Genomic DNA, 25,852 nt, shown 5'->3' on the forward strand with positions numbered 1-25,852 from the left:
GCTGTACTGCTCAAAAACATTGGGAACAAGGATGATCCTAACTGTTCACTGTAAACAAATTGGGTAAAAAAAATCCCAACTTTTTACCCAATTAAGGGCGAATAGTGAACTCCTCCAACTTTTGGGCAAAATATTACCCATCAAAGTTAGGCACTCTGATTGCCAAATAATTGGGTAATATTCCTCATCAATAGTTGGGTATATTTTGGTAACCAACAGTTGGGTAATTTTTTGTTTACCCATTTTCTGGGTATTTAATACATTATCAATAACCCACTAATTGGGCGATGATTTTATTAATGATTTAACCCTTTTCGGTGTTATCCAACAAATGGTGAATGTATTTAACCCTTTGGTTTACAGTTTCTTCTGTGATACGTCATACAAGCAGGCGTAGAAAATATATTTTCCACGATGGCAAACGGTGGTGAGCTGTGACCTTCCAAGGCCTTGGCATCTCTCTCAAAATCGAGAGGGTGCTCAGTGGTTCGTAGATGCTTTGGAAGGTTAGTTTTTAACTAAAATACAGTTTGTTTCCTGTTCAGTTGTTGTACACAGTCGTGACAGTTGCAGCGCAAGCACACGCATACATGCCACAACCGGCGTTGCACATAATGGCATGATAAAACTGAAACTAAAAACTGAAACTAATTCAACAGTAGTGTCACTGTGTTGCTCCCTCTGCAACTGTCACGACTATGTACGACTGAATAGAAAACACAACTTCATAGTTTAGTTAAAAATTAACCTTCAAATTTGATCTATATCTACTGGAAAACCCCGCTCGTCACAGCCACTCCTCCACTCGCCATGTTGGAAAATATCGTTATGTTTTTTCATACCTTGCCCAACTTTTGGGCAACTCTTTGATCGTAGTGCGCATGATCGGATGATTTTGACCAACTAATGTGCATCATTTTAACCAACAATCGAAATTAACTAAAATTACCAAAAAAGTTGCTCCAATAAATAAGTAAAAGTGTAACCAACAGTCATGACAAATTCAGATTACGAATTATTTGCCCAACACTTGCCCAAATTTTGTTCCGCTTTTTAAACAAAAAATTGGCAAACAAAATGTTTGTCCAACACCAATTGGTTTTGTTGGGCAATTATCGACCAATAATTGTTGAAGTTACTTTGCCCAACAAATGATTTGACCAACGTTTTTGCAGTGTTGAATGGGAAATGCTATTCCCCATGGGCGAATAGGTCTTTCTGATCGCCGGTGCGGATGGGAGTAATAGTGAATGTCACGTGAAGTCAGTTCCACCAATCAAATGACAAGGATCTGTATGTCAGTTATATAATCATAACTATAATAAGACATTCTTTTATTGTTCTCAAACTGTGCACTGGCTTTTTAATGTAATAACAGATAATTTCACTTTTCCTTTCATAATTATTAATACACAACTACGTCCATAACGTCAACGTTTTTGGCGGGAAGACGGGTCATAAAAAGTACGAAGACTATAAATCTGAACTTGTGTCAACCTTAATGAACCAATCAGTCAATTTTTATAACGCAATCATTGCTTTATGGTCACCATACCTCGCATAATTTGTTTTGCATTTACAACACATTTTCACCTGTCCCATTTTTGTTATCAACCTTGCCTTTAAAAACTCTGTATGTTGTACTAGTGTGCCACTTTGCCAACCTGCCCCCCCCCCCCCCACACACACACACCAAACACGTGCAGAACAGAGGAGTGGAGTGTCACTATAAAAACCCTAGACGGGTCGATCCTGGACCACTCTGTGACCAGACGATGGTGAGCAGGTACTCACTCGAGATTGAACCGCTCCTGTACACTTTCAACACAAGATGGGAGGAGTTGTTGCAGTTTTGGTTCCAGTTTTGGTTCCAGTCGTCAAGATAATAGCGTGTCTTCTTTTTTGCCGTGAGTATTAGAGTGGGCCGACAATGCTTTAATGGTCTTCAAGCTATAGTCGAGATAACTTTATTGCTTCACTGCAAGCAAATGAAGTCGTTTGTCATTACAACAAAATTAACCATTCAAGAAATCCCAGTATTGACATTTCCCACCGCACCCTTTCTGCCTTCAAACATTAAACAAATGAAATCTTGTAAATTTGTTTTTATCTGTAAGGGGAGGTCGGGTCCAGAGTGTAACTAAGGGAATAAAAGGGTAGCGACGAGTTCTTAAACGGCCGTTTAAAACCGGCAGGGTCGTTGCCGTGTGATAATGGCCTGAGCCGAAGGCGAGGGCCTTTATCGCACGGCAACGACCCTGCAAGGTTTTAAACGGACGTTTAAGAACGAGTCACTACTCTTTTATTCCCATTCATAAATGCCCTTTTGATAAAAAACGTTAAAAAATAAAATTCTAAAAACTTTGACAAATGAAAATTCGAGGTTTGAAATATTTGTTTCAAAATGTGAAGAATCTGTTTGATGCGCGTGGGTTGTTATACGCGCGCGCTTAGAAATAGATTACGCGCTGTTACTAATAGCTCCAGCAGGGCCCAATTTCATAGAGCTGCTTAAGCACAAAATGTTGCTTAAGCAAAAGAAATCCTTGCTTAGTAAAATCAGATTACCGGCCAATACTCCACTCAATTGTTATGCTAGGTAAACAACAGCTAAATACCAGTCACAAGCATAATGTATATGGCATGAAACTTTGGCCAGTTAGTAGGGTCATATCTTTGGATTCCGTGACCATTTTTGGGCTACCTTTTTTTCTCGATGGATTTGACTTCAGGAGCCATTTAAAGGGAAAATTAGCTCCTATGAACCTCTGAAATGTGATAGGAACTTTTTTTATGGCGCTATATTCAAAATGGCCGCCGACGCCATCTTGAAAAACATAAATTGTAACAGCTCTGGCACCAGATGACCTAGACTGACAAATGAGATGTCCTTTTCCACTATATCTGGCATGACAAATACACTGGAGTGGTAATTGTAAGGTTTGGGGACCATCTTGACCTCTATATCCAATATGGCCGCCGAACGCCATCTTGAAAAACATAACTTGTAATAGCTCTGGCACCAGATGACTTAGACGGACAAATGAGATGTCCTTTTCCACTATATCTGGCAAGACAAATACACTGGAGTGGTAATTGTAATGTTTGGGGGCCATCTTGACCTCTAAATCCAATATGGCCACCTTTGCCATCTTGAAAGACATAACTTTCATTAGCTCTGGCACCAGATGACCAAGACAGACAAAAGAGATATTATTTTTCAATAAATTTGGCATTACAGATCTACTGGAATAGTTATTGTAGAGTGTGGGGTGTGGGGATAATTTTAAACCCAAAAGCCAAGATGGCCGCCGCCACATCTTGAAATTTTTTATTGTAATAGCTTAGGCACAAAAGAGCTGTGTCATTTTCCACTATTTCTGGCATTACAACTGATTCAAGTAGTCTCAATACATACGCTCAAAGAACTCGCGGTGTAATCCACGGATTGGCCAGGCCAAAGATGACCAAGTGAGACTAAAACCAGAAGAACAGACTGCGCCAGTGTGTCCAGGGTTTTACGCCAACTTGTCAAAAGCATACGAGGAGAGTCGAGCAATATATCATATATGACATACTCAAACCCTCCAAGTAAGATGATTTCTTTGATATGATGTGCAAACTTGTAAAGTCAATCGAAGAGAAAAATATGCCTTTCGCAATTATTGTTGGTGTCCGTGGCCTACGTCGACCTGAAGGCTGCTTTCGACTCTGTAGATAGAACCGCCCTCTGGAAAGCTCTCCAATGCATATGGGTTCCCGACCGTCTCCTTTCCTCACCCGCATTAAGGATCTTCACACCAATACCTCTGCCAACGCCACGTTCATCTACACTATATTATTCTACAGATTTAAGGGATCTGGCATCTTAGATGTGCTTGAGAACTTTCAGATTCACATGATGAACGACGGAGTACATTGATGATCTAAATGACCTAGTTGACAATACTCTCTTCAAGGACTTTGAGGGTTCCCAAACAAGCACAATACTGGATTTCCTTCATGGAATGGTGGAGACTCTGACTCAAAATATCCATGCCATCAGAACGAGCAACTGGACAGAGTTCAGGTCTAACTCAACCTCGAGCTTCCATGGATGTGAATCTATGACAACGACATGTATGGTTGGCATCCTCCCGATTTTACGGCAGAACTTGATACCCTTCCTCAGACCAGGCTGCAATCAAGGAAAGCGGTATGTGTGCGCACTCAATGATTGGAAAGCCATATTCATGTGTCGCCTTTAACATTTTGATAGAGCCAACAGTGCAGTGAAAAAGAGCTCTAAGCTAACGTCTGGATGGCTGGCAACTCCGAACACTGAAAAGCAACTCCTTTCAGAATGTGAACCACGTATCGTGTGGGAGCACTTTGATTCCTACAGTCAAGAATTCCAGCCTCTGAAGTTCTTGTTGCCGGCTTGTTATCGGCAGAGGAGGATGGCAAAAGCAAAGTGAATAAGTTCTTGGATGAGAGATTGTACTAAAAAACAAGTCTTTAAAGTGACCGAATTCCTCATAGCAAGCATCAGAACTTTTTAAATCAAGAATTGAAGAGAGGATGGAGGAAATGGAGTGTAACGCTTTGGACTAAGTTCTTTGGCTGGTCGAAAGGAGTGGTGCCTTAAACCTAGAAGACACCCTGCATCACAGTGTTACTGAGTGCCTTGCAATCTTCCACGTCAATGGAACCATGTGTAACACACAGAAAAGCAAGCTCAAGCAAAATCTTACTTTTGACTATCCAGAGCCTGATGCATACACATCTACATTTTGTTTTATCGATATGGGCCTCATATGGCGCTTGACCACTCCTACCACTGAAGACAGAGAGAATGGAGACTGTACCAAGTTCACTTGGGGTGATTAGGCAGAAAAGCTGGTGCACTCTGTTCTAGCAAGACACAAGCATGCTCAGCGAATTATTTGCGTCAATGATTCATACGATCAAGAAATCAGAAGATAAATGTCCTTCATGTAAAGACTTCCATGCTCTCCTGAGCAAATCTGAGAACAAGTTTTCCTTCAAGAAGCATTCCTGGGAACAGCATAGTAAACCATTACTGGGATCATCTACTGTAATAGGCAGGACTATCATAAACCAACAATCTGTCTACATGCAGTCTGATGCCACAGCTTAATTGTGCCTATGCAGAGGCAGACATGGCCATGTCCATCTACATTGTGCTCCGTTCTGAAAGTGAGTCTGTAAGCCACAGTTCATACAGTGATTCAGCTGGTGATAGTGAAGCTGATATGTGAATTTTGATTTAAGAGGTAAGGATGGTTCCAGAACTATGAAAAACATTTAAAATTAGTTTGTAAGGCAAGAATTAGTGGAAAATGACACCCTATTTGTTCTTAAAGCTCTTCTTGCGACAGAGCTTTCAAATTTCATATTTTCAAGATGGCGACGACGGCCATCTTAAATTTGGAGGTCAGATGATCCCAAACTCTACAATTACCATTCCAGTGGAATTGAAATGCCATGAATAGTGGAAATCGACATCCTACATTTCATTGTAATTCTTTTTATGCCTAAAGCTATTGCAACTCATAATTTTCAAGACGGCTACGGCGGCCATATTGGATTAAGAAGTCAAGATGGCCCCCAAACATTACAATTACCACTCCAGTGTATTTGTCATGTCAGATACAGTGGAAAAGGACATCTCATTTGTCCGTCTAAGTCATCTGGTGCCAGAGCTATTACAAGTTATGTTTTTCAAGATGGCGTTCGGCGGCCATATTGGATTTAGAGGTCAAGATGGTCCCTAAACCTTACAATTACCACTCCAGTGTATTTGTCATGCCAGATATAGTGGAAAAGGACATCTCATTTGTCCGTCTAGGTTATCTGGTGCCAGAGCTGTTACAATTTATGTTTTTCAAGATGGCGTCGGCGGCCATATTGGATTTAGAGGTCAAGATGGTCCTCAAACCTTACAATTACCATTCCAGTGTATTTGTCATGCCAGATATAGTGGAAAAGGACATCTCATTTGTCCGTTTAGGTCATCTGGTGCCAGAGCAATTACATTTTATGTTTTTCAAGATGGCGTCGGCGGCCATTTTGAATATAGTGCTGTAAAAAAAGTTCCTATCACATTTCAGAGGTTCATAGGAGCTAATTTTCCCTTTAAATGGTTCCTGAAGTCAAATTCATCGAGAAAAAAAGGTAGCAAAAAAATGGTCACAGAATCCAAAGATATGACCCTACTAAGTAACATGTGTAAAAAGAGCGAGCTATTTTCGTGCTTAAGCAAATTTGTTGCTTAAGCAGCTCTATGAAATTGGCCCCTGGTAATTATCAACGTTTAAACACCCCCACGTGACGCGCTTTCGACCAATAGGAGTAGAGAAACTGTCTGGGGTATTTGTTACGAATTATGTTTTAACTATGTTGATGCAAGAACTTTTCATCGTTTTAAATCTCTGTCTGCGGGTTTTGTCTGTTTAAATAACTCTCCTGACGATGACTAGAGCATTAGCTAGTCGAAACGTTGAGACCAATTTAAGAACTGACTCCGCGGTAGTACAGTTAATTACGATCCATAAGCTTAAGTAGAGTCCCAGTCTATTTCTATACCATCCGCCCGGGTAATAGTTAATAAGCAGGACAGTTCGTTTTAGAACCGAGAAGTCTCCCGAACACCCGAAAAATCTACTCCGCGGCAGTAGAATAAAGCAAGACAGTTCTCAAAGAACAAACTCAACATGGCAAGTAGATACACACATGGTGTTATCGCAAACCAAATGCCTCAAATCCTATAACTTTATTGTGCTATTTTATGTATTTAAATGCTGTTATCCATCCTGTCATTGGCCCTGTGCGCTGTTGGATGTGGCTGGGGCAAAAAGCTAACAAATTAATAACAAATTGCGCAGTCTTTTAAAAGTTGGTTCTCTTAAGATTTTGACAGGTTTTATTAGGCTCCCAATTTGCATCTATTTGCTTATTATGTCGGGATAACCCGTTCACATTATAGGCCTGCCTATGATCTCCAACTGGGCACTGAGAAGGTGCAATAAAAGCAACAACTCTGATTATTGTTGTACACATCTGAACTTCAAATTTTCATAAACTTCAACGATGATTAATGAGGGAACAGAAGTATCTCAGACTTCAGTTTCAAGGAGCTGCTCCAGCATGAATGTTTGCTTTACATTGTGTTTATTCGAGGTTTGAAATATTTTTTCGAAAACTTTGTGAAGAGTCTCATGCGCGTGGGTTGTGTGTACGCGCGCACTTAGAAATAAATTACGCGCGCGCTTAGAAGTAGATTACGCGCGCGCGCCTAGAAGTCATAGATATAGAATAGAATAACTAGATCGGCCGCGCGTACATACGCAGGTTCTGGCATGGGGGCTGCCATTGCCTATCTCCCGTGTACATTTTCTGTGCGTTGCCGTCAGCGCGTGACTTTTTGCCGTCAGCACGTGACATTTAGCGCATCAAAGGCCTATGTCTCGTGTTCATTTTTGCGCGTCGCCTTTCAAACGTAAAATTTTTACCGCGTCCATGGCGAACTATTTTATTTTCTACACAGGTAATGGCGCGTATGTACGCGCGGCCGATCTAGTTATTTAATTCTATATCTATGTTAGAAGTAGATTACGCGCGCGCGCTTAGAAATAGATTACGCGCTGTTACTAATAGCTATGAATTGCGTTCCACGTGATAATCTTGCGCGCCTGTAACGCGGAAGCCAGCCGGTTATAAACACTGGTCATTATAAACCGTTTAAACACCCCCACGTGACGCGCTCTCCACCAATAGGAGTAGAGAAACTGTCTGGGGTATTTATGAATTGTTACTAAAACCGAACTACGGACGCAAGACTTCTTAAATTTCCCGGGATGGTTGTCATGTAATGAACCATAACAGGAAGGAAGTTGGGTGTTCTTAATTCAGTATAATTCTAAAGTTACTTTCTGATGATGGGCTTTTGTGGACTAGGGAACATAGTATTTAATCAATGTTAAACTCGGTAAGGTGTTTATGCATAAGTTAATTGTAGTGACTTGTTGCATTATTTTCTTCTCTGCCAATGACCAACTCAAGTGATAAGGTTGAAGAACTCGAGCTAAACAACAACTAAATCTTTAGAGCCACCAGAGTACGGTCAGTTTTGGTTATAACTATAAACCACACTGCTCAAAATGTCAAGCTTTTTACTGTGAAGTAGGCCTACTGTACTTTTTTGAAGACATTCTACGTTTAGTATGTTTTGCCTTTCTTTACATACTATTAGGCATAAGGCATCATCTTTTCTTAATGCTATTATTTCAACTCAAGAAGTTTGCCTTCTCTGCTCAATAGATCCCACTAATATAAACCAGCCATTTCTAAAAGCGAACACCTACCCGCTCCAATCTGTTATTTTCCTCATATCAAGGCTCTTGCACTTTAACTTGAACTAAAATAACGCGTGTGGCCTACCAAAAATGAGAATGTTCTCTTTTGCTCAACATCATTAATATAACAACAATTGTATTAAATCCATTCCCCCGAGAATTATGCGCTTCACTTCCTCATTGTACAAGCAAACAACCAAAACCACGAAATCTAAAACTTGGAAAACCCCATTCAATCGATCGCATGACTAAATTTCTTTATTTAACCTTTAATAAACAACAAATAACTCAAATAATAACATATCTCAGGCCTGAAGTCTTTTACTTAGGCATTTGAAAGTACACATTAGTGTTTTTGTCTGTCATTATTCTCTTGCAGCTTCGATGACCAATGGGGTCCAAATTTGCACAGATTTGTTATTTTATGCACATTATGTTTGAATACATGGATACATCAAGTGAGAATACTGGTCTTTGAAGTTAACCAAAGGTGTCCAGTGCCTTCAAATGCGCCACATTCAAGATAAGAATAGTAGCTCAAGGCCCGACAGCAGAGTTAGTGCGGCAATCGGAATAAGCCCGTAAGACACTGACACAAGAACAAAATTGTGTGTGACTTGCTCGATGGTGCATGTGTTTCGTTCTTTGATTCCCCATTTTCTATCGTATTTACGTTTAGGGTTGTTTCAGATGGCTGGATGTCACACTTTGTAATCAATGAAAACACTACTTAAAACAATTCATGATAAAAGTGGACAGTCCATTAGTTCATTAACTTTTTTGATGGATACCAAAATATTTCGAATGGATGTTCAATACGCATTAATCCCGGTTCATATACTTCATGCGAATGCGATGCGAGTGTTGACGTCACATATTCGCAACGAATAACTTGCAAGGGTTGAAGTGTGCTCAATAATACAAGTTTGAAATCCTTCGGTGTTTTATATAGTGGTGCTTATCCAGCACCAACGACTGGGAAGATTCTTTTAAAACAAACTTTTAAATAAGGATTTGACTGTTTCCCTTTGTTTTGTTGTTGACTATTATAACAGTCGAGAGTGTATCACAACTCCCGGTTCCACGTTATCGTCAGTCGACAATGTCATTTAAACCGTACAAATTATATAGGATATTTCGAACTCAGAATTATAGGCCTCGATTACAGCAGGTATTTATAAACCTGTGCGCATGTGAAATGTTAGAAGAGCATCATTCCGCGCGAAAATGGCTGGTTGGTATACCTCGTTATGTTTATTCTCTGCTGTGTAGATTGCTCCTATGCCAAGGAGTAGATTCGATAAGTCTGTCCCACAGCACTATATTAATTTCTCATCTAAAGACAACGAAGTTAGTTTTTATTACGTTGTTATGATTGCTCGATGTTGATGCTGAGGTGTGTAATCTGCTATCCCAGTATACGGTTGTCATTTTGTGCACTCGCCAACAACGTTTTGAAAAAAATAAAAACAAGTGTGTTGCAAACTACTTACCAACCAAAAATAATTATTCCCCCTACGTTCCGAAGGCCAAAATTGAAACTTTTTACACATTGTGTGCTGTGTGTTGTTATAGCCCAATAGGGTGTCATTTTGTGCAACAACAACCTTATTACAGAATTTTTAATACCCCAAAAATCGTCTAACACACTTGTCACACGAAGTTGTTTGTGCTTTCAGATGCTTGATTTCGGGACCTCAAAATCTCCGAGGTCTCAAAATCAAATATTTTTTTAGTGGAAAACTACTTCTTCCTCGAAAACTGCATTACTTCAGAGGGAGCCGTTTCTCACAATGTTTTATTATCAACAGCTCTCGGTTTCTTGTAAGTTTTTATCCACAACAATTATTTTGAGTAATTACCAATGTGTCCTCACTACCTATAATGCTTCCGTAGCAAACGTTAAACTCAATTGAAAAACACAATTCTCACGGAGGACTCGAGACTGGTCTCGAACTCGGACAACAGCAACTGAACTTCAGCACTGACAGCAAAAGATCAACAAACAAGTGATCGTGGTATTCATGAATGCAGACTAATAGATCCCATATAAACAGACTCCTTTATAGCTTTTGGTAGATGTCATAAAGTAAATGCTGAACTATAAAGAACCAGAACTTACCCCAAGTGTGTGATAGATTTTGTAAAACTGGGACGACTAAAGGGACTCCCCCATTTTCTCCCACTTTTGGGGGTTTGTTTAACTTGAAAGCGACCGCCCTGTTGGGTAATGTTTCAATTCCGGCAGTGATGCAAGCGATACAGGTGTGCCAGTCAGGCATTCAACAATGAATCGTATTGTTTTATTTATGTTCAAATTCAACATCAGGCGATGAAGGCACATTTTAAAGGGCACGGAAAGAGAGAAAATTAAAGTCAAAATGCCTTGTGACTATTAAATAGGCACGCGTTTAAGGCAAATTATGACGTTTTCCTGTATCGTAATTATAAGGTTTTTTAACCTCGTGCAGGTTTCACCATTTGCACGAAGTGTGAAAAGTCCAGTTCTTGCAATAGGCAAACATGTTAGGCTAATTGTGGAACTTGCTGAATGAGATGTATAACGTCATGGTATATCATCATTCGAACGAAGTAATAGTTATTAATATAATAGTCATATTGTTCTCAATATCGATTCTGATATATTTGAAGGGAATACTGTTAAACAACTGGCTTAATGACAGATAATTTCACTTTTCGTTTCATAATTAATACATAACTATACGTCCATAACCTCAACGTTTTTGGCGGGAAGACGGTTCATAAAAAGTACGAAGACAATAAATCTGAACTTGTGTCAACCTTAATGAACCAATCAAACAATTTTTATAACGCAATCATCGCTTTATGGTCACCATACCTCGCATAACTTGTTTTGCATTTACAACACATTTTCACATGTTCCATTTTTGGTTAGCAACCGTCCCGATTTTGCCTTTAAAAGCTCTTTCTGTTGTACTAGTGTGCCACTCTGCCAACCTGCCCCCCCCCCCCCCCACTTACGCACACGTGCAGAACAGAGGAGTGGAGGCACTATAAAAACCCTAGATGGGTCGATCCTGGACCACTCTGTGACCAGACGATGGTGAGCAGGTACTCACTCGAGATTGAATCGCTCCAGACCTGTAAACTTTCAACACAAGATGGGAGGAGTTGTTGCAGTTTTGGTTCCAGTCGTCGCGATAGCGTGTATTATTTTTTGCCGTGAGTATTAACTTTAAGAGTGGGCCGATAATGCTTTATTATCAGGTCTTCACATTATAGTCGAGGTCAGCAAAGGAATTTGTTTGTCATCTTATTACAACAAAAATAACCATTCAAGAAATCCCAGTATTGGCATTTCCACCGCACCCTTTCTGTCGTCAAACATAAAAACGACGACATCTTGTGAATTTATTTTTATGAGTAAGGGGAGGTCGGGTCCAGACTGTAAGTTATGTTTAACTATTTTGATGCAAGAACTTCTCGTCATGTTTAATCTCTGTCTGTTTTGTCTGTTTAAATAACTTTATTGTGTCATTTTATGTATTTAAATGCTGTTATCCATCCTGTCATTGGCGCTGTGCGCTGTTGGATGTGGCTTGGGCAAAAAGGTAACAAAATAATAACAAATTGCGCAGTCTTTTAAAAGTTGGTTCTCTTAAAAATATAACAGGTTTTATCCCCCAATTTGCATCTATTTATTTATTACGTCGGGATAGTCCGTTCACATATTATGGACATGCCTTTAAGCCGCACCAAAGGCAGTTTAATTTGTTTGCTTGTGTGAGTTTAAATGCTACCCTTTTGAAGCCATTATACACTTTCGGTAAACAGTATTGTCCAAGTCCCACACTTCGTGTATCACAACTTATATATAAAATAACAAACCTGTGAAAATTTAGGCTTAATCGGTCATCGGAGTCGGGAGAAAATAACGGGAAAACCCACCCTTAATGTTTCCGCACGTTTCGCCGTGTCAAGACATGTGTTTACTCTAAATCCGTAATTCTCGTTGTCGAGAATTGATAATTGTTTTAATGTTTTCTCAAAAAGTAAAGCATTTCATGGAATAATATTTCAAGAGAAGTCTTTTACAATCACCTTCTGTAAACCCTGTAAGTTATTTGTAAATACGGTGAACTTTTATTCATTTTTTTCTGTTCCGAAAGTGTATAATGGCTTTAAATGTTAAACCCAATTTTACTATAGGCCTATGTCTGTTATGTTCATGTTTACTCAAACTGTACATTTTTGTAAATCTATTCAATGTAATTTTGCCCGTGGCAACCAAATTTATTATTTTGTATAAACCATGAGTAATAATAAAAAATAATTTTAAAAGCGCAACTGGTAATGTGCTTGAATATCAATCTTGGAAAACTTTCAATGTGAAAAAAAAAATCAAAATATATATTAAGTAGGTATGAGATCATCCGCACAAAATAACATGCCATTGTATAGACATCCACTACAGAATTGGACCCCTATGTGTTCGTTAATGTTATCGATTTTAACCCAAATCAGACCTATTAATAATTATTCATAAATACCTCAGACAGTTTCGCTATTCCTTTTGGTGGAGAGCGCGTCACGTGGGTGTGTATAAACCTTGGTTTATGACCGGTAAAAAGTGTTAATTCATGGGCGTGGCACGCAACCTTGCACCTGTGATTATAAGACAGTTTCTTCATTTCTATTGGTCGAGAGCAACGGCTGGGACAGTGTTGTGCCACATCACGCGATACGCGCAACGCGCACAGTATTTCCTTACAGGGGGTTTAGACCATGGGATGGGTATTGAAAAGGGGCCTATTTTGGGGGTTTCGTGGTCCCCATCTCCGGACCGCATGAAATTTGACGCACAAGGGTTTTCAATGGTACTGAATCCGAATTTGGTTGTTGCTAAGCTCTAAAACTGCACAGTTCGTGAACAGACCAATGTTTGGGTCATTTTAGGTCAAAAACAGTATTTTTTGATAACGTCTGTATACACTGGGACTATTTACCAATCGTTCACGGCAGTGCACGAACCTTTTCCAAGTGTTTAATGTGAACGATGTAAATTTTCCCCTTTTCTGTCCGATTAACATGCAACGGCCTACAACAAAAACCCATGATTTGTATTGATTGAACATCAAGTACAATTAAATGCCATTTGTTTTTTGTTGCTACGACGTGCGTGTGTTAAATTTTTATTATCACACGCGCGGCCGAGTTAGATGTGGGACGCAGACGCACTATTTTGTTCGTATTCAACTCGCGCTTGTGTGATAACTTATAATTTTGTCGAACGAGCCTGTGAATCGGCATCCTTTTATTCAGGGGTTTGAAGAAATACTCTGTATGTTATAATGGTACAGTGTGGGAACGAAACACGATAATGCTTCGAATGACGTCACCCATTTCGCGGGCTTCCGAGGATTTTTAGATCACTATTTGTCTCCGTTATTGTTTCTTTTCGGGATTCGGTGCATGATTTTCGCCAAGCAACAGCAAGTAATGGATTTTCTGTATTTTATTTCATACCTACATACACAAATTGCGTGGTCCAAAAGTGGGGGCTACGGTTTTGAACAATTTTAGCGATCATCCCACGATACGCGTGACTCACACAGCATTCCCTTATAAGGAGTTGTTTACCCGAGGGCGGCGGAGGGCTTTACCATTTCATAGCTGGGGGTGTCATTTAACAATAATATTATAATTTTTGCATTTATATTACTTTTTGACCAAAAAGTGATGCTGTTTTTGACCGAAAAGGTATTTATGAATGGGAATCAAAGTGTGTTGACTCGGTTTTCAACTAGTGGTTTAAACCCGTCGAGGCCTGGTTGTTTATAATTTACCTCGACTTCGTCTCGGTAAAATTATCAAGAACAAGGCCTCGTTGGGATTAAACCACTAGTTGAAAACCTCTTCACCATACATTGATTCCCTTAATTATATCGTCACTCTGTTAGAAGAAGGGGACCCCGCCCCACCCCCAAAATATTATTATTATTTGTGTTTCTTTCAACACCGCAGTAAAAAAAAAAACCCTTAGTCAACCAGCAATAGACACAAAAGTATGTTGAGGCATTGCGCCATTCCAGAAACCATGGGGGATTTCCATTATTTTTTGTTGGGGGAACAGGGTATTATACATTGTTTTTCTCCAATTTTGTTTCAAAGCTTTCAAAGCGTGACCGGTAGCAGGACAAACGGCGACCCTTTTCGATTATACGGCTTCGGCTTTAGATTCGGTGCATGATTTTCGCCAAGCAACAGCAAGTAATGGATTTTCTGTATTTTATTTCATACCTACATACACAAATTGCGTGGTCCAAAAGTGGGGGCTACGGTTTTGAACAATTTTAGCGATCATCCCACGATACGCGTGACGCACACAGCATTCCCTTATAAGGAGTTGTTTACCCGAGGGCGGCGGAGGGCTTTACCATTTCATAGCTGGGGGTGTCATTTAACAATAATATTATAATTTTTGCATTTATATTACTTTTTGACCAAAAAGTGATGCTGTTTTTGACCGAAAAGGTATTTATGAATGGGAATCAAAGTGTGTTGACTCGGTTTTCAACTAGTGGTTTAAACCTGTCGAGGCCTGGTTGTTTATAATTTACCTCGACTTCGTCTCGGTAAAATTATCAAGAACCAGGCCTCGTTGGGATTAAACCACTAGTTGAAAACCTCTTCACCATACATTGATTCCCTTAATTATATCGTCACTCTGTTAGAAGAAGGGGACCCCGCCCCACCCCCAAAATATTATTATTATTTGTGTTTCTTTCAACACCGCAGTAAAAAAAAAACCCTTAGTCAACCAGCAATAGACACAAAAGTATGTTGAGGCATTGCGCCATTCCAGAAACCATGGGGGATTTCCATTATTTTTTGTTGGGGGAACAGGGTATTATACATTGTTTTTCTCCAATTTTGTTTCAAAGCTTTCAAAGCGTGACCGGTAGTAGGACAAACGGCGACCCTTTTCGATTATACGGCTTCGGCTTTAGATTCGGCTCGGGCTACGTTCTCTCGTCTGAAGCCCTTGGCACGTACGCAAGGCATGCGCAATTTGGCAAAACGACCGCGGGACCAAGCTAGCCAGCATGAGCCGAATCCAAAACCGAAGCCGTGGTTTCGAAAAGAGCCTACGTCCCTGCCACAGACGGTTACGTCACTGTGTCTGAACAAAATGGAAATGAAGAATGAAAGACACTCTGTTGCAACACCCTACCCCTTTGTTATTGCTCACCTTGAAGCCGAGGCCGACGTGGGTGAAACAACATGAACAATACAAGAAATTAGTATAAAATTACATCTAGAAAATAAACCAATCTAGAAGAGGGTCCTAGTTAACTTTAGGCCTGATAAAATGTGAATAAGAAAAATGGGTCGATTAAACGGTTACCGCTCGATAGTCCGAAGGTTCGATGGTCCGAAGGTTCAATAGTTCGAAGGTCCGTTAGTCCGAAGGTTCGTTAGGTCGAGGGTTCAATAGTTCGAAGGTCCGACAGTCCGAAGGTTCGATAGTCCGAATGGCCTGTTAGTCCGAAAATAGGATAAGGTTAAATATTCCGAAGGTTCGGCAGTCCGAGTTGACAATCAGGTTCGATAGTCCGAATTGACAATAAGGTTCGATAGTCCGAATCAACAACAAGGTTCGACAGTCCGAATTGACAATAAGGTTCGACAGTCCGAATTGACAATAAGGTTCGATAGTCCGAATCGACAATAAGGTTCATTATTCCGAATCGACAGTAAGGTTCGATAGTCCGAATCGACAATACACACGCGCCATTGCCTGTGTAGAATTTATTTTGGTTCGCCATGGACGCGGTAACGATTTCACGTTCGAAAGCCGACGCGCAGAAAATGCACACGGGAGATAGGCTTTGGACGCGCTAAATGTCACGTGCCGACGGCAACAAGTCACGTGACCACGGCAACGCACAGAAAGTGAACAGGGGAGATAGGCCAATGGCGGACCCATGCCAGAACCCGTGTATGTACGCGCGGCCGATCTAGTTATTTCAGTTATTTTAATTTATATCTATGAACAAAACGAACTTCTTATTTAAATTTCCCTACGGTGTGCGTCTTTCGAACCTTAATCGAACCTTATTATCGATTCGGACTATCGAACCTTATTGTCAGTTCGGACTATCGAACCTTATTGTAAATTCGGACTATCGAACCTTATTGTCAATTCGGACTACCGAACCTTATCGTCGATTCGGACTACCGAACCTTATCGTCGATTCGGACTATCGAACCTTATCGTCGATTCGGAATAATGAACCTTCGGACTGTTGAACCTCGTTTTTGTTTCGGACTATCGAACCTTCGGACCAACTAACCTTTTTTAAATTCGGACTACCGAACCTTCGGACCAGTTAACCTTCGGATCGATGAACCTTCGGACTAATAAACCTTCGGACTATCGCATCATATGTTCGGATTAACGAACCCTATTACATTTTCGGACTAATGAACCCCCTCTTATGGAAAATTTGCGCGTTCGGACTATCGAACCTTCGGACTATTGCACCTTCGGACTAACGGACCTTCGGACTATCGGGCGGACCCCGATTAAACTCCAGCAATCTATCACTCAAAACCAAAATGTTGTTCATTTGTAGGCCTATGGTAAAATATAGTTAAATTACTAGTTGGCTTATTTGTCGATGGTAAACAATCTATTTATGTAAGTTTTGAGTGAGTTGGTTTTGGTTTCGGAGCGAGGTAATGTCAGTGGCAGTACAAAAGGCCTATACAACTGCATACGCCATGCATCGAGGTAATTTATATCGAGCAACGTACCTCTATACCCGCGCCTCCCAAAGTGAAAATAAATACATTTGTTTGTCTGAACAAATTGTTATTAAAACCGAACTACGGACGCAAGACGTCTTAAATTTCCTGGGATGGTTGTCATATAAGGAAGGAGGTCTGGTGTTCTTAAATCAGTATAAATCTAAAGTTACTTTCTGATGATGGGCTTTTGTGGACTAGGGAAAAGTATTCAATCAATGTAGCTCGGTAAGGTGTTTATGCATAAGTTAATTGTTGTGACTTGTTGCATTATTTTCTTTTCTGCCAATGACCAACTCAAGTGATAAGGTTGAAGAATCGACGATCGAGCAAAACAACAACAATTCGATTTTTAGAGCCACTAGAGTATACGGCCAGTTTTGGTTATAACTATAAACCATACTACTGAAAATGTCAAGCTTTTTACTGTGAAGTAGGCCTACTGTACTTTTTTGAAAACATTCTACGTGTTGTATGTTTTGCCTTTCTTTACATACTATTAGGCATAAGCCATCATCTTTTCTTAATGCTATTATTTTAACGCAAGAAGTTTGCCTTCTCTGTTCAATACTGGATCCCATATAAACCAGCCATTTCTAAAAGCGAACACCATACTCGCTCCAATCTGTTATTTCCCTCATGTGAGTCTCTTGCACTTTAACTTGAAGTAAAATACCGTGTGTGGCCTACAAAAAATGAGAATTTTCTCTTTTGCTCAACATCATTAATAACAATTGTATAAATCCATTCCTCCCGCAGAGAATTATGCGCTTCACTTCCTCGTTGTGCAAGCAAACAACCAAAAAACACGAAATCTAAAACTTGGAAAACCCCATTCAATCGATCGCATGACTAAATTTCTTTATTTAACTTTAAATAATAGTTGTGTTGTGTTGCTGTCAAAGCTATATACAAACATGAGTGACATAAAATAAACACGTCTTGAATACTGGGCCTTTGTTCATCACAAACATTGCTAGGAGATGGTTCAAAAAGGGGGCGCAAGTTTGTACCATGAGTCTATTTTTTTTCTAGAGCTATTGCCGCTCTATGGTTTGTACACAGTTCGCCAAAGGGGGTGGGGCGACAGAATCTGGGGGGGGGGGGCAGAATCTCCTGCCCAAAAAGCACAAGTAGCTCAGCACAAAATGACCCGGTGACCAGAATTAGAAGGTAACTTAACTGCGCTCAGCAGAAAACAAGTTGTTCAGCAGATTTTCATTCTAAGCAGCTCTAACTCGCCCATAGGCTAATGGACCCAAGGGCCAATGTCGGGGGGGGGGGGGGGGGGGTCCTATCACTGAGTTTACTACCGGGTCAGAGTTGAACCTGGGACATGGGGGTCGGCCTGAACTCAATGGGTCAAACTGACGCGCAGGATAGTCAAAATCTAATTGTTGGACCCAAGTCGATCAGTCTGACCCACCTGAGACCCAGTTGGGTCAATCTAACCCGCGAGGTTTGATGTTACATTCATGAATCTATTTGAATGCTGCTCTTGAATTGATTTTATTATTGTGCATGCGCACGCTGAAATCTAATGACGCAAGAGTTATTATTCATTTTATTTTAGCTCACGGGCCTCCAGCTGACAAGACCCCTCCAGTGTTGCAAGGTCCCTGTCCCTCTGGATTTAATGTCTACACGGACCCTCAAAGGCACAGCACTGTGGTTAAATGGGATGAACCACATGCTACAGACCAAAGTAATCCCGTCAGGTAAGAGATGTACTGGTGCTCCCATGATTACCCGAACCCGACGGACACTTGCAACCGTATACAGGCATATGCCTATAAATGAATGTGACGCGGCCGCGGTCGCGCAACTTTCGATGTCACGAGGCCTTTTTCCAAATATTGATGATTTATTCACAAAGATTCAAGTATAATATTGTTCAAAGTGTTTATGCAAATAAGTAATGCTGAAAAGGTGCCTATAACGTCGCCCCTCGCAGGTGTCGTGTACTTTGTAGGGGAGATCAGGGCCCAATTTCATAGAGCTGCTAAGCACAAAAATTTGCTTAGCATGAAATTTCTTCCTTGAGAAAAACAGGATTACCAACAAAATTTCCATTTGTTGCATATTGCTTGTTACTGGTATTCAGCTGATGTTTGCTCAGCCTGAAAATCATGTGGAAATTTTGTTGGTAATCCTGTTTTTATCGAGGCAGAAATTTCATGCTAAGCAAATTTGTGTGCTTAGCAGCTCTATGAAATTGGGCCCAGACGGTGCGCGTTCACCCATTTTGACAAATCACAGCAATGATACGCCTCTCTTAATATTCATGCATGAGGTACGTCACAATGCTAACTCAAAACGAAGCGATGGGTGCAGCCACTGCAAGTGGTGGGGGAAGTGCGCCCGTAGCCTCATTTTGGGTAAGAATTATGACGTCATGCAGTATTAAGAGAGGCGTATTGTGGTCGGAGTATAGAGCTATATATTGACTACAGCGCTAACTTGCTCCGCGTTTTGAAGCCACCCTGAGCGCAGACATGTTTGATGTTTTAATTGCGTGACTACGGAACGATTTTAATTTTTTAGAGAACACACATTGCCGCGATTTTTCTCTCATCAGCAGATTGTGCGTTCACATTTTCTGCACTTTTTGGTTTGATGACACATAGAAAAGAACAAACGCACTATCATGCAAATAACCGTACAATTGCCGTATTAAATTTCAAGCTTTTGCATTGGTTTGTACATAAACATGGATGCGCCCACACGGCTTCAAAACCTTAGTTAGCGCTCTAGTCAATATTATACACATATTGACTGGCAATAAGGTAACTAGTGTACGTCTATTCCCCCGAGGGACTTTGAGTGACCAGAAAAGCGACCTATTTCCCGAGGCCGAAGGCTGAGGGAAATAGGCCCCTCTTCTGGTCACTCACAGGCCCGAGGGGGAATAGACGTACACTAGTTACCGAATTATGCCACTCAATATGTGTTTTATAACACAGCTCGGTTTTAAATGTCAAATAAGAACAGAAAAAGGAGTTTTGTAGTTGTTGTTCACGGTTCAAGTAAAGAGAGGGCGCTGTTACCGCGGGCACTATTTGCAAAGACTAGTGCCCGCTCTGGTACTATTCCCGCAAAACACGCGCGCGCGTTCACTAGCCTATATTAGTTCATCCCACGTGACCGTGTTTCAGCCAACCAGAAAACAGAACAAGCAAGAGGTGTGTTATTATACAAATATTGACTGCTTCGAGTGCTATGGTTAAAACTATGACTCCCGAGGTGATCACTGAGGGAGTCATAGTTTTTAACTATTGCACGAGTAAAAGCAGTCAATATTTTTTTTATAACACCTCAAACATTTCTAAATACTGTACTATTATTATTAAGTTACAGACCTGAATGCTACAATCCACGGACGACGCGAATACAGATTGCAAACACTTTTACTTACTGTGTTGCATGTAGTGTCGTGCAATCCGAAATGGTTACAGACTATTAATTTATCATCCTCGTACACGCAACGGACGTCTGGGTACTGCACGCCGTGTGCTAGTCTGTCGGACTAGCGCACGGCGCCGTGTGCTAGTCTTCGGACTAGCGCATGGCAAACCGACGCACTATCACACGGCCGTCGTCTAGCAAAACTAAGACATGTCATGTGACGCGCTCTAAACCAATGAGCAGGCAGAATACTTGCAAGGGGTGTTATAAAGATTTATAACACCCCTTGCAAGTATTCTGCCTGCTCATTGAGCAGGCAGAATACTTGCAAGGGGTGTTATAAAGATTTATTACACCCCTTGCAAGTATTCTGCCTGCTCATTGGTTTAGAGCGCGTCACATGACATGTCTTAGTTTTGCTACACGACGGCCGTCGGTTTGCCATGCGCTAGTCCGAAGACTAGCACACGGCGCCGTGCGCTAGTCCGACAGACTAGCACACGGCGTGCAGTACCCAGACGTCCGTTGCGTGTACGAGGATGATAAATTAATAGTCTGTAACCATTTCGGATTGCACGACACATGCAACACAGTAAGTAAAAGTGTTTGCAATCTGTATTCGCGTCGTCCGTGGATTGTAGCATTCAGGTCTGTAACTTAATAATAATAGTACAGTATTTAGAAATGTTTGGGGTGTTATAAAACAAATGATTATTGACTGCTTTTACTCGTGCAATGGTTAAAAACTATGACTCCCTCGGTGATCCCCGGAGCGTTCTATTTTCCCTCGGCTTCGCCTCGGGAAAATAGAACGCTCCGGGGATCACCTCGGGAGTCATAGTTTTAACCATAGCACTCGAAGCAGTCAATATTTGTATAATATATAATAGCTCTATGGGTCGGACAAACTCGGTCATGCGTGCGCGTAATTTTGGCACGCGCGGCAGAATCATGCAGAATGTAAATTGGGAGTGCTCGTACACGTGTCTTGCATGCTCACGTGCGCGGTGGGCGGAGCTTAGTGGAAAGCCGGAAACGGTCCATTTGACCGGCCATTAATGAACCTTGACACACTGACTGATGAGGAGAGTTGAAGTCTTATATAGTCGTCTGCTCTGCTGCTGTGATTTTTACTTTACTGTCTTTCTTTCTTCTCATTCTTCAGTATTGGAAGGGAGGACAACAATCCGAATTCTGGCTATAGGTTTAGTGCCTATAACTCTCCGTACTTCATAAAATATAGTGCTACCGATGGAAACAATAACAAAAACGGAAATTTGTGTTCGTTCAAGATCACAGTGACAGGTAAGTACGTACGAAATGCATGGTGTGGGGACGACGACGACGTACACGTATAGCCGAGTTTCATTTATCCACAGGTCCCATCCACACACCGCGGAATAAACAATTTACTTTTTTTGCGGTAACAGTGTGGGGATTTTACCGGCCCAGACTCAATTGTTGTTATTCTACTGAAAACACATGACACCAGGATACTTAATTAAGTATCCTGGTGCCATGTGTTTATGACACCAGGATACTTAATTAAGTATCCTGGTGCCATGTGTTTATGACACCTGGATACTTAATTAAGTATCCTGGTGTCATGTGTTTTCAGTAGGATAACAACAGGAAAATTGTTCACAATCAAAAACTAAATGTTTTTTTGTTGTTAGATCATCTATCCAACCTTTTAACAATGACACTTGCACTTCATAATGTGTTGAAATTTTTAAAGTTTTGGTTTTATGTTGCGAGAGATAGTCCGCCATTAACAGTGCTAATGCATACTGGACATTGGAGCAACGTCATATGTTTTACACACCTTTCATTGGTTGGTATTTTATTGAATATTCAGAAGCGAGTATGCCATGCAAAATAAATCACAAATATTATTTAATTACTACTAAACAAATTTAATTCCACTTTTGTCCTAAGGCATGGCTATTTTAGGTTAGACTCCGGATATCACAAGGCTTAACAGTAAAACACCCCACCCCCTTGAAGCACAAACACTAGCATTTATCTGTTTTCCCCCATTTCAGACCAGTAATGTTTGGTTTCAGGAGATAAGAAACCAATCTATGATATTTTCTCTTTAATGTAGACATAATATTTATTACGTTTATCAAAATTTGTTTTTTTTTCCATTTTCACTTAAAATATTTTAATATTTTCCCCATTTTGGCATGCCATAGAATCCAAAATAGCAACCACATCATGTGATCTATCTAGTGACTAAAGCAGAATGAAACTCAATCTATCAGATAATAATTTTGTTTTGAACTTTCGAGGTTGGATGATGTTTCTTTGACTAATTTAATTTTAGCCATAATAATGCACTAGTGATTTATACCAAAAGTCAATCATTTTATAAATGTTTGAGCATAACCTGCGACAGGAAACTTTTTGTCTCAGCATGATTATGCCTGACGAAAATACAGACTGTAAGTAAACAACAGAGCTTCTGTCACCGGCGGAGTTTGCACAGTCTCGCGGTAAACGGGAATCCAAGTTTGGGTTTGAAAACATATGAGGGTCGATAATGACGCTACGATATTTAGTTACCAAATATTTCTGCAATTTCTGTCAGCTGTCTGTAGTGTATTACTGTGTGTTGTGTAAGTTATCATTATAAATTTAAGTAAGTTTACTGTATTATATGTGAAACAATGGAACTATCCAACTATCAATTAAAAATGTTCTGTTTTCTGCAGCATGCAGTGCGTATGCTGTTAATTCTTTTCTGCACTTAAAATGGAAATTATTTTTGAAACATTTTATGACCTCACCACCAATTTCTGCCTCTTTTAAAAAAGCCTTTTTGTATTCAGGTGATCTTTTGCGTATTTTTAAAATAGTTTGGTCTGAGAAGGACCGGTGGTTTACAGCTCAACGTTTCGATCAGTATGCTTTTATTGTCTTCTAACTTTTACTCTGTGTTCTAACTTTTACTCTTAATTATTTAATGTTTTGTTTGTTTCAAGAATTAACATGTGAGCTCCATCCAGCAGTGTCCATGGGTTATGTCTCCTGTTCCCATCAAGACTTGTATGGATCGACGTGTACAATTAGCTGCACCAATGGATACTCCATTACAGGAGGACAGAACAGGCGCACATGTCAAAGTAATAGGATGTGGTCAGGGACCAAACCGTCGTGTACACGTAAGTAAGGCAATGGCCGAATCGGTGGCTCAGGCTATGGCTACAGCAAGGTCACCATGGCACAATGCATCATCAACACCCTCATAGCAAAAGCTGTAACTGTAGCCAATTCGAATGGGGCCTAAAGCTCATGGCATGCATCTACATGTACATTTAGACAGCTCTCTCTTGAGTCGCTCTTTTGCTCTGCTGAGTCTCTTCAGCTCTACTGTGAGTCAATTACTCACTCACTTAACATTGTTCATGACAGAGAAACATAATGACTTTGTGTGAAGAAGATTTTCAATAAAAATGTTGATGTCAAAAGAGTGTGTGGAGGTTTAAGAAAAATTAGACACTTGAGGTAAAAGGAAACAACATTTTGATATGAATTATATTTTGTATACAACTATAGGTTAACTATTTGAGAAGAAAGAGTTGGAAAGACAATTGTCCAAAAAAAATATGCTGTATATACGCAAGTCTTATGCATGAAAACAGTCTGTCGGACTAAAGTGGTTACAAAAATGTTTGATTTTGCGCAAGACTTGCATCCGGTCTATCTGATTCCTCATGACATAGACAAACATGTTATGTAATGTCTCTTTTCATTTTGTTCTTAACAGCAATCCAGTGCCCTGACCCTTACCCCAGCCTGCCAGATACATCCACTACCTGCACAGATGGCCACAATTATAACAGCATTTGTTTCTTTGCCTGTCAACCTGGTTACAGCCTACCGTCTAGTTCAACTGGCTTAAGAACATGTAAAGCGAATAGGGAGTGGACGGGTACAGCGAATCCAGTGTGTGTTGGTGAGAAAATCTGTCAAATAATTTTGCAGATTAAAAATCTGTACAATTTAGAAGTGTTATAATAATTTTAATAATTAATAATTTTTTTGGGGGGTAATCATCCTTACTTTAGCTAAGAGCTGAATTGCGAAGGACGCGGCTACAATGTTTTCGAGAAGCAGGCATGCAAGGGCGCCTGTGGCTGCCAGCCCAACAACCCATTATGACCACGGACCACAGCCAAAGATCGAAAGTGTTTGATTTTTCCCGAGGGAGGAAAACGGGATGGTTTCGAAAACCCTTATGGCACAGCAGAGAACCAACGTACCACTCAACTCACATATGACCCTGGCCGGGAATCAAAACGGGGTCACCTTGGTGAGAGGCGAGCACTTTACGCACAAGCTTTACGCACAAGCCAACCATGCAAACCAATGCATTGTAATTATGCGGGCCACACAAGTCTGCTTGAGAGAGGCACATATGAATGTCATGATAAAAAACCCACGCATAGTTTGAATAAGACTCAAACCTAGATGCTGTTATGAAAAAGGCCACCAATGACATAGCACGTAATGTTTCAGTTTTACAACTGATCCCTAACCTGTATAAGTAAGTAACATTTTCTTTACAGACACGCAGCGTCCAGTCATGAACTGCCCAGGTACTATCTCAGCTTATGCAGGGTCTGGTCAAACCACAACAACAGTCACTTGGGACCTTCCGACTGTGACAGACAACTCGAACGAGGTACTTACCGCAGAGAGAATAGAAGGCCTTCCTCCTGGAACTGCTTTCAGCACAGGTTTACATGTCATCAAATATGAAGTCAGTGATTCCAGTGGGAAAACCACTAGGTGTTCATTCAGCGTTGTTGTGCAAGGTTAGTTTATAGTTTAACAGTGTCAGGGAAATCAAACCATGGGATAAAATAACTGTGGTGTGCCGTTGCCGAGTGGTTAAGAACACTGGACTCAAACTCTGGTGTTTCTGATCAGCAGAGTGTTGGTTCGAGTCCAGGTCATGGCTCTTGTTGCTTTGAGCGAGATACTTTACCAACAGTTGACTTGTCTGTAGGATTAGGATTAGGATTAGTAGTGCTTGTAAGATAACCTAGAACACTTATTATAGAATAGAAGAGTAGGGGTTACCCCGCTGGTCATGGTTCACATAGCAAACACCCATTTTGCAGGTTTCCTCAGGCTTGGTAGCTACAGTGATTAAAGGCACTGTACACGTTTGGTAATTGTCAAAGACCATTCTTCTCACTTGGTGTATCCGGACATAAGCATAAAATAACAAGCCTGTGAAAACTTGAGCTCAATTGGTCATCGAAGTTGCGAGAAAATGATGAAAG

The 25,852-nt window shown here is 40.6% G+C and overlaps 1 protein-coding gene across 2 annotated transcripts in view; it reads left to right on the top strand.

The window, feature by feature from the left end:
- Window positions 1–1,693: 1,693 nt before the first annotated feature.
- The window catches only part of LOC139935386 (uncharacterized), a 65,432-nt gene continuing 41,273 nt past the window's right edge, over window positions 1,694–25,852 (top strand). The window contains exons 1-6 of one of the 2 annotated variants that reach the window (XM_071929951.1): window positions 1,694–1,907; window positions 18,724–18,868; window positions 21,721–21,860; window positions 23,543–23,722; window positions 24,328–24,516; window positions 25,130–25,378. In XM_071929951.1, the coding sequence (XP_071786052.1) occupies window positions 1,832–1,907; window positions 18,724–18,868; window positions 21,721–21,860; window positions 23,543–23,722; window positions 24,328–24,516; window positions 25,130–25,378 (979 nt within the window). In that variant the 5' untranslated portion in view covers window positions 1,694–1,831. Of the gene's footprint in view, window positions 1,908–11,448; window positions 11,562–18,723; window positions 18,869–21,720; window positions 21,861–23,542; window positions 23,723–24,327; window positions 24,517–25,129; window positions 25,379–25,852 lie in introns of those variants that run through there. The other variant, XM_071929960.1, reaches the window with a different exon arrangement.

Source organism: Asterias amurensis, chromosome 1, assembly GCF_032118995.1.
Source record: "Asterias amurensis chromosome 1, ASM3211899v1".
NCBI classification, from domain to species: Eukaryota; Metazoa; Echinodermata; class Asteroidea; order Forcipulatida; family Asteriidae; genus Asterias; species Asterias amurensis.